Genomic DNA, 9739 nt, shown 5'->3' with positions numbered 1-9739 from the left:
CGATTGTGGAGCACTCAGACAACAAGCCAATGAACCACTTTGTTTGCCATCGAACGAAGGTCCAAATCATCACTCTCAACTAAAGACAACCAATATTTCTTTCGCTCCAGGGGAACCAAAATGAAATTGGAACAAAGAGCAGTTGAGAGTCATAAGTGCTTTTAACAGCTTGGCCCAAATTTTCTTTCTTAACATTATGACAAGTAACAAGTGTAGATTAGAGGTATCAAAGGTCACCATCATGCAATAGAAAATATATTGGTGTTCCGTCAGAGAAAAAAAATATTGATTTTTAGTATCTATCATATCGTACACGGGTGCCCTCCGCAATACTCGCATGGATTACAATCAATAAGGCCATGTAGTGTTTTAGAAATGTAATCCATTCGTTACCATTTGATAGGCATTAGATCCCTTTCTAAAGTTTTCCGATCAGAAATAAAAACTGAAAGAGTACTAAATACATTTATCATCAGGATGGCTGGTTTCAATCCTAGGGTGCGATTTCGATCGCCATTAGTATTGGACTGGCATTGAAAAAAATCTTTTAATACCTTGCTACGTTTGAATATTTTATTAGCTAAAGGTATGACTATTGTTGGCTTTCTCTCCACTGTATGGATCCTTCTCGACAGTGTGATTATGTATTAAGCCATAGTTGAAGCGCGAGCCTTGAAACCTTGACATTGTTCCTCATACTTCACTTCATCTGTCAAGAATAGTTTCTTAGTTCAAATTGTGCCTGAAGTGTTGTAAAGTTGAAATGGCAAGTTGATTGAGATGAACATGAATCCATGGGTAAGTTCAGTATTTGATCAGCAAATGATGACTCATTTTTGCGTACGTTCATAAACTCATTCAAAACTGCAGTATAAGGAGGATTAAAATTTTGAAAAGTAACTTGAAAGTGTGGGTTGTACTAGAATGATTTGGAAGTAAATGTCTTGAAAACTCATCAAACCCATACTTTCTTCACAGCGTGGCCTTTCTATGGAAAAAAAAGTTTTTCCCACGCTGTACGGTTTCGTTGAACAATAATTGTTTTGATAAAGAACCGTGAAAAACTAGGCCATCATTAAGAACTTCAAAAGAAAGGATCTGACATTGAGCACAACCTAAGAAACTGGACCACTAAGAGCTTTTAGTCTCAAGTCACTTCATTCCCCCTGACTTCTTCATCAATAATCTGGGAGCTCTTGACGGGAAGGCTCAAAGCTTGGCTTTGAAAAATGCCTGTTACGTGAGTTATGCGGGTTGCCAAACAATCTACCAAGAAAATCCTATGCCAAGCTGAGGGGATCACTCTCTGATGCTGCAATCAAATAGATGAAAGACGTCAACCTAGCTCACCGAAGTCTCCTACTCAAAATTCAGAACCATTTTGCCAATCCAAACTTATGACGAGCGACGGATTAATTTGCATTTTTCCAAGCTTCAAGCTGTTGAAAGTTGAAGCCTAATTTGTCATTATGACATTCGTTGTAAACATGTCAAAGACTCGAAATGGGGTTCCTATTTTTACCAACGAAATGGTAAAAACACAAACTTCTTTTGTACGGCCTGTGGGCCTCTGAACCTTAATAAATACTCACCCTAATTAATTGGTTAAGTAATTGGAAATATGTTCCGTGGAAATGAGACAGTTTCCCGTCCTTGATTTCGCTAATTCCACACCAAGGTTGCAAAGGAAACGAGTCCAATATGGATAGAATGATGGCAAAACAGCAGGGCCACTTTTGGAAAGCAAGAAGAACTAGTTGGGAACCCAGAGGCCAATCTCCTCATTCGGCCCAAGTTCAACCTAGCATGGCTTAAAACACTGCGCTTCAAAGGAAGCTTTTTATCGACAATGTGAATCCTACTGCAGAGCCTGCATATGTAGTGAGTGCTCCTAGTACCCACCAGCAATGGTGCTGTAGTAGTGTACGCAAGTACGGAAAGTCGAATGAGTGGACCACCACGGCAAACAACTCCAACCACAACAAGACACTTCAACATGGTGTTCTGGTGTTTTTAGTGGCGAGACTTGGGTGGGCTGGTTCTTTGTTAATTATGCTTTAGCTCAGAGGTAGACAAACTAAAAAATATCTCGGAGTATCTTATCAACACGCCACTCCTGTCTGCACTTGGTCCTGACCGACATAAGGCACAGTCTCTTTGGATGTTTTGCCTTAGGATATTTCATATCCTGTGACACTCCACGGTGAGCTCCGATCGAACAAAAAGTCTCTGTTGTGGCCATTCATCGTATGTCCCCAAAACGGTTGTGTTTAGGATTCAGACTTTACAGTACAGGGTGTGGGATAAGTGTTGGGCAATTTGAGCCCTTTAATTCAAATAACTCCATTTTTGCATAGCTTTGAACTTTCGTACAAGCGACCACAAATGGACACCCATTACCAAGCTTTGACATATTTTCACCTTTTTTATCTATCTCAGACCTATCAAAGCTCTATAAAATGTTTGTTATAGTTTCATACGAATAGGGCAAGAATATTAGGTGGAGGTATGGGTAATATTCCAAGCTCAATAGATTGTGCGTGTATTGTTTTGACTTGATTTCGGGGTCAAATAAGGTATGGAAGCATGAGTGTCATGATGAGTCGGGAATTTGCCTTCAAATGAATGAATGATCAAATGTTCTTGGGATTTAGTCAAAAATATAGGACAATTTTCATCCCACGTTAGGCAAGCCAGGTGGTCCACACCAAAATAGGAAGGGCAATGACAAATTGATGGATAAACTTCTTGTGACATGCCATAAACAAAACAAATCTCATCCCGTTGTGTTACCATGAACCCAAACATTTTGCTAATGACATTTAAAGTTAAAAAATCAATGTAAAAAAGATGACAACATCAGCCCTACATCTGGATGGGACTGACTTAGAAAAAAGAGGAAACATTTTCACTAGCCTTACATAACCACTGTCTTTTTATTAATTCAGGTGAGCCATGGTTCTGGATGGCGTAAGCAAGCGAATAATATAAATTCTAGGTACTCCGCCATGCATGTTCAACATATTTCTTTGGCATAATGAAATGATTACTCAATACATTCAAGTTAAAGTAAATCCCTTTTGTCACACTTCCATGGTTTAAAACTGAGGCCTGTTTATTCAATAGGTATTGAGTTGTTCAGTCGTAAATCGCTTCTTATCAAGGAGCTACATGAATACATATAAATCGAGTCTTAAACTGCAGTGATCATCACATCATAGGCATTTCGCCCTATCTTTGTTTCTTTCCAATAGTTTGATTAAGTGTGTTGAATTGGATTTGCATGAGGCAAGTCATATTCCACTTTGACTAATAAACCCCGTCCATAATGAAATGTGCTTCAAAATCATATATAATTCAAAGCTGTCTTCCCATTCAAACCAATTCAACTCATGTCATCCATGGGAATGCTCCATCTTTAGACCAATTTCAACTTAATTGAGCCACGACTCAATTTTGCTTGAATTCTTATTAAAATGTTAAAATTTGAAGATGTTTAAGGAATTTTCTATTTTGCTGCAGTAGTTAGAAGCTGGAGTTAGCAAGAGCCGGCCTTTACTTTTTCATGTTGTTACGTGTTGAATACTCTAGGCTTGTGTTTAACTTTCGTTAGGATTTCATTTGTGCGGCAGTCACATTTATAAATAAGTTTGACGTTATCTGCCACTTTTGTTCACGAGTTTTTTCGTGATATCTATTTTCCATTGAACTGTACCTGCAATTCAGCTTTTCCAGGTCGACAGCAAGTTTACCTATGAACTACCCCTATAGAACTCACCACCTAAGTTGATCAATACCGTCTCTACATCGGATGTAGGACCCTTAAAAAACAGACCTCTGTGATGAGGAGTAGAAATATCTCTCTGGTCTTTCGTTGTCTGTACAATAAATGCTGCCTTTCTACAAATGACTTACCAAAGACTGAAGACCACCAATAGGACATATCCACAGAAACAGATGTTTACGAAACAAAGGCCAATATTACTAATGGATGAACAAAGGAACAAGCATGATGGTTGTGAAGTGATCTGTTTTTTTCCGATAATGACTTCGTGTGAAATGCATCTGAGTTCATTGGCTCCTTATAGAATGTTCTTAGGACGGGACATATTCCATTCCTGTCGAAAGCAACGTTTCAAAATTATGACATTTTTGTATTACTTCTTGAAGTTACGATCCTGCGAAAAACAAATCATGGGGTTGTGGTGTTTAGGCATAGGAGGATAAATTTGACAAGAATTGGCCCGATAATATTTGAAAAGACTAAAATAAAATTGTTCCCTGACATTTTTATCTCGTTATATTGAATTCAGATTTTTTTCTTAAAGCTACAAGAAAGATGTGGAAATAGTGCCGGCCAAATTATACAATCGTCATGTGGCATCTAAAAACAAATTTGGTTGCGCAAAATGCATATTTCATGTTTTTAGGCACATTTTTTATGCATATTTTGTATGCAGCTCCGCCTTATGCGGAGTTACAAAAAAATTACAATATTTTTTCGACATATCGAGAACGTGTAGCAAACAAGACAAGAACCTTCCTCCTATGTAGATGGCGTGGTTTCAAAGCCCGCGCGTCGGAGTTTACTGGTAAGAGAGGCAGTAGAGCTCCCCGGTTTGATTCTTCTCACTGACCCTTGTTAACAAAACTCGAACACCCAACCCCACCCACAAACAAAGAGCCCAGCTGATATTTTACAAGGGCATTGTCTATTGGAAAAATGATATAGCCGACTGCGTTTGCTGCCAAGGTTCACCCCTCCAAATGTAAAATTCTAGTTAAAAACAGTGGGCATGTGACCAAGTTGGGTCATTGACAATGTAGTATTTTTAATGTCAACGCAGCTGACCAATGCTCGTTACTGATTTGAAGGAATGGACTTGGCGGAAGCTAGTGTCCTGTATTTAGACATGGAGTACGGTAGTGGTGGAGTGGAAAGCTCTCTGAAACCTCGCTAAAAGACTGCATCTGATTAGGAGGTAACGCATAGATCTACAAAATCTCGCTAGAAGACGTTCGATCTTCGACCGAGCTTTCCACTCCACTACTGACGTACTCCATGATTTAAAATACTGGGCTCTAAATAGAGGACCCTAACTGAAGCTAACAAGCGGAAACCAAGCTAGATTGAATATAAAAACATCTTGAATTGCTGGGGATTCCATTTCCAGTAGCGTTAAGGAAGTCCTTGAAGAATTACAATGCAATGGAATTTATTTGGCTTTGCCGATAATTATGTTATGTTTACCTGCCATTTGCCCCTTTCGTTGGTTCCAAATTTGTTGTCGCTAACCCCTGCCGGCCATCATATTGTACTTATTTCCCATTTCTCTGAATTTTTTAACTTAAATTTCTAAATATTTTGTCGATTTTTGGCTTATTTTTTGGGCTTTCGCATTTTTGGCCAGGCTTTATGCAAACGATTTTGAGTTGCTTTCTGCATATTGTTGGTTTAAAGCACAACTGTCCGCATAATTTGATCTTTGCATATTTTGATGCATAAAGCTGAGCTTTTAAGGCGATATTTTGGCCGTCTCTAATGACAGCCATGAACAAAGCAGATATTGGCTTTGTTTGATCTGGTTTATCTGCAACCTTCATGTGCAAGTTCAGAGGTTTTTATGTAATTTTTGTGCCCGTACTGACCTCATGTATCTGCAAGTTTTTGCCAGGCCTAGTCATCAATTTCTCAAAAAAGTGCAAGGTGCGACCAGAGGCCACCTTTACACTGAGGAATGGTGTCCGATATATTAACGACCATTCTTCTTTTACCTTACGAGAACATATCATATTGAATCCTGTAAACAGCATATTGAAAACCTTCTTGACCGCAAAACCCACCACTTGATTAGGAGCACATCAATGATATAAATAGCCAGTGTAAATACGCGTAAGTGTTTCTCTCGGCCTTTGGATTCAGTTGTATCAGTTTGGTATTTGATCAAACTTATTCGGATATTCTTTTCGTCAAGTTATTTTTTAATAGTAGTCAAAACGAAGCAATAGTATGAACCTAAAATATCTGCAAGTATTATACAAGCATGACCGAAGTTTGTAGTACATAGAGAACACCAAGGCTTATTATCATTAGTCTCTAATAATCAAATATGCAACGTTCATCTAGAATCTTGCTTGAGCGTACAAAAAACTTTGAAAGCCATCGCAATCCTCTCTCTGTATCACAAGACACAATGTAGTACTGTAAATACGTAATAGAACCACGAAATCCAGGTAATCTAGGGAATTGGCTGGGTTATGACTTATCATTGAAATCGATAATGTCATGCTCTTTGATGCGTTGGTTGGAAAGTAGAAATTTATTGACAATTCTTGACATTTCGTTCAGTCTTTTAGGGGGCTGTGGACTTTAGAGATCATTACCTTGGTCCCACTTTGCGTTCTTTTATATACCGTGACATTCACAGTGCAAATTGTGCCTCACAGGTATATTCAGAATTCCTCCTATGAACATTGCTAATGTCACATCAATGATAAGCATTCAACAAAAAAGTTTTTGCCAAGAAGTTATCCTTTGTGGTCTGTCAACACCACGATAAGATCGAACTGAGCAGTGGGTTGGATTGCAAAAGATTGAATTCCATTTTCTCTTTTTCAGGCCCCACTTTTCCGCCCCCGGCTTGAACCCTCCATCGCATCTGTCAGTTTGATGAATTTGCCCCGTCAAACCGCCGGAGAAGAATGCCTTCTTCTCCCTTCTCCTCCTCTTCCTCCTCCTCGGTTCCAAGTAGGCCCTGATGCCTAGAAATCTGATGAAAATTGGCTCCGTTTGATCGATGAAATGTTCTCGGGGTCTTCAAGTACGTCCGAGGATGTGGCTGTCTTGTGTCTTATGCTCTTCGGACTCTCAGTGTTGGTGGGCGGTCTAATCTATCTACTCTGCCGAATATTTTGCTACGACTTTTGGGCCTCGTGTTGCTCTCGGTTCAAGGAAAAAGTGACACCTTCCCCACCGGGCTCATCCTCCCACAAGATGGAGAAAGGTTCCACTCACAGGAGCTTGGTCCAGAAGATGATGATGAATGCCCAGCATAATGATAAGAACCGTTGGGCTAAGCGGAGGTTGAGTGAGGACTTCCTGGCTGGTCAGGAGGACGATCAGATTATTTATTCTACAGATCCCGTGGTAGCTACCATGCCGAAAAGGGACTCCATATTCAGCCAAACCTTGGCTTTGCCAGACACATATGGACGTCAAAACCCATGGGGAGCTCGGCCCAAAGAGGGGCCCTATTTCTGAAGATCATTCAAATTTAATACTTTTGACAAGTCAGTCATGTTGACAGCCTGATGAACTTTATGAATGATTACGTTATAGGCAGAGTGAAGTGTTGGAGAAAACGTCGATTCTGTGTAAATAAACCAATCAATGGGAACAAAAAAAAAGCTTGGCTCAATTGAGAACACGTCTGGATAGATGGAATTGGCTCAATCTCGACGACGTTTCCTTGCAGTGGGCACGGCCTTCAATCTCCTTTCCCATCAATTTCGAGAATTGTCCCGGTCATCGCCTCGATTCCTGCCAAAGTGGCTCGAAGTGTCGCCAACAAATTGGATTCGTCGACAAGGAATCGTTGAACTCCGCCAGGACCGCGTTGTCTCATTTCGAAAGCAAAAGCAAATTTGATCTTCATCTCCAAGTAGACCCAATCTAGCACGCCACCTCTCTTGGGACCAAACAAGGCGCTCGTGGGGCCATACTTGTAGTGTAGTCCCTCTTGATTGGCCTCAATGGCAGTTTTTGCCGCCTCAAGTACGGTCATCTGATCCCGATAATGCGGGGTCATCTCTCTCCGAAATCCGAATGGAGACAAAAGTACGGTAGCGCAACAATGGACGGTCAAGTACCCGATCATTTGGTAGCCTTGATTGACGGCGCCTTTCAATCCTTTTTGAATGGCCATGGACTCGGGCTCAGAGAAAGGATGGGGTCCGTCATATTCCTGAGAACAAGGGTTGGATACCCTGGATTTAGAGCCCTGTGAATTCAGGGCTAGGGTGTCCAAGGGGAAGTTCCGATTCGGATCGACCCCAAAACAAGTCCGATTTCCTGCAAAGAATGCGTAATGAGATGTTGGTTTGAAGATTCTGGAAATCCCCCGTACTCGATTCGGCATCACCTGTTTGAAATTTTCGTCGGTTCTTTCGCCAGAGCCGATCTACACTGTGAGAATATTCATAACCATCTGGATTGATCACCGGGGCCACGAAAAATGTTACGCGACTGGTGAGGAATTTCAAATTTCCCGCCACTAGGAGCTGAATGAAGTAAATGCAGAATGCGTGGGAAATCCACTCGCGGCCGTGCATCCCACAATCAATCCAGATTGCCTTCTTTTGAGTATGCACAGACGACAAATTTGGAGTCCTTTTGTTGTTGGTGCGCCCGCTTTTTGGCCTTTGAGTCCGGTTGTTGACAACATTCACACCATCTTGAGCAATTTTGAACACTTTGATGGGTCGACCTTCGCCACTTTTCAGAAGAACTTGGTGCGTCAAAGACGGGGATCTCCGCTCCAAATTATCCAAGAACTCGAACATTTCGGTGAGGTTATGACTTTTTCCATGGTCATATCCTTGCACTTGCACTATAACTAATATCATAAAATTCAAGACGAGTCTGTTACACAACATGTTCGTACTATGAGCCGTTCGGTCGATCTACGAACGTAGGTAAATATATCTATCTAGAGGGCATCTATCTATCTATCTATCTACCTGTCGATGGATCAATCCGATGGTTGCCAGAACTAAGCGAAGAGCCAGTCTGGTTTGAACCAGATCGAACTGGCGCTACTTTATTGATATGACTTAACATGTATGTTGGACTCCAATGGACAAGCATTACTGATGTTCATATTTACACGCCTCCGATTTGATGGCAAATGAATTCACAAGTTTGTACCGACCAATCATGTTTTTGGCTTGAGTCTCCGTTCGAGCTCCTTCAGCCAAAGATTTCAAATACTCTTTTCGAGTCGAGAGTCCTTGGTCAAAGTTGAGCTTGGCCAATCGCATTTTGGGCTTGTTCAACTCGAGGAGGAAAACTCCCAATTTTTTGGTCTGACCCTTGTCCATATGATACAGGTATTTGATAATGGATTGACAGAGCTCGACCCTCCTCTCCAAAATTGGCCTGTTAGCAAGTGTTTCCGCCGATTCTCTCACGGTATAAAGGACAGCCAGATGAGATTTGATTTTGACAAGAAAGTGGTTGAATTCGGACAATGATTGGCTCTCGACTTTTTGGATGAAATCCTCACATTGCTTAATATTGGCACGGTCCATGGCCTCATTCTCCCATTCTTTGGCCACTTGGATTTCTCGGTCCTTGGCGTAGTTGGCAGCATATTGTGTCTGGCAGCCCTGGCAAATCCATGTGGTGGCTGGGTTTTGCTGGTCGCGCGGTAAAACTCGATCGAAGCATTTTTGACAAAGAACCGCATGCGAGAATAGACCACCATCACTAATATCTTCGCATCTTGAGCAAGAGCAGTCAAAAAACCATTGCTCTTTTAAAGATCGACGTCGCTCAAGAGGCCCTGCAATGGAAGGATGGGAAGGGACTAAATAAATATTCTGTCAGCTTTATGGGTTGGGACCAAACTTGCACTCGAATGAACAAGTGGAGTTTGCCAAGGTTTAAAAAGTGTAACTACATGGGACCAACAAAGTTGGACTTTGTTCATTCATTCATGATCTTTGGGATGAAGACTCT

General features: G+C 41.1%; 1 protein-coding gene and 1 long non-coding RNA gene across 2 annotated transcripts in view; one reads left to right on the top strand and one right to left on the bottom strand.

The window, feature by feature from the left end:
- Nucleotides 1–659: 659 nt before the first annotated feature.
- LOC131890535 (uncharacterized) lies at nucleotides 660–8718 on the top strand. The gene is made up of 2 exons (XR_009374320.1): nucleotides 660–798; nucleotides 6620–8718. It is a non-coding gene; the product is annotated as an uncharacterized LOC131890535 (long non-coding RNA).
- Nucleotides 8719–8731: 13 nt separating this feature from the next.
- Nucleotides 8732–9739, bottom strand: part of LOC131890534 (uncharacterized) — an 8321-nt gene continuing 7313 nt past the window's right edge. The window contains exon 5 of the mRNA XM_059239895.1: nucleotides 8732–9563. Within this exon, the coding sequence (XP_059095878.1) occupies nucleotides 8866–9563 (698 nt within the window). The 3' untranslated portion in view covers nucleotides 8732–8865. The remainder of the gene's footprint in view (nucleotides 9564–9739) is intronic.

Source organism: Tigriopus californicus, chromosome 11, assembly GCF_007210705.1.
Source record: "Tigriopus californicus strain San Diego chromosome 11, Tcal_SD_v2.1, whole genome shotgun sequence".
NCBI lineage: Eukaryota > Metazoa > Arthropoda > Copepoda > Harpacticoida > Harpacticidae > Tigriopus > Tigriopus californicus.
The sequence above is the reverse complement of the archived record's forward strand: the minus strand, read 5'-3'. Positions and strand labels throughout refer to the sequence as shown.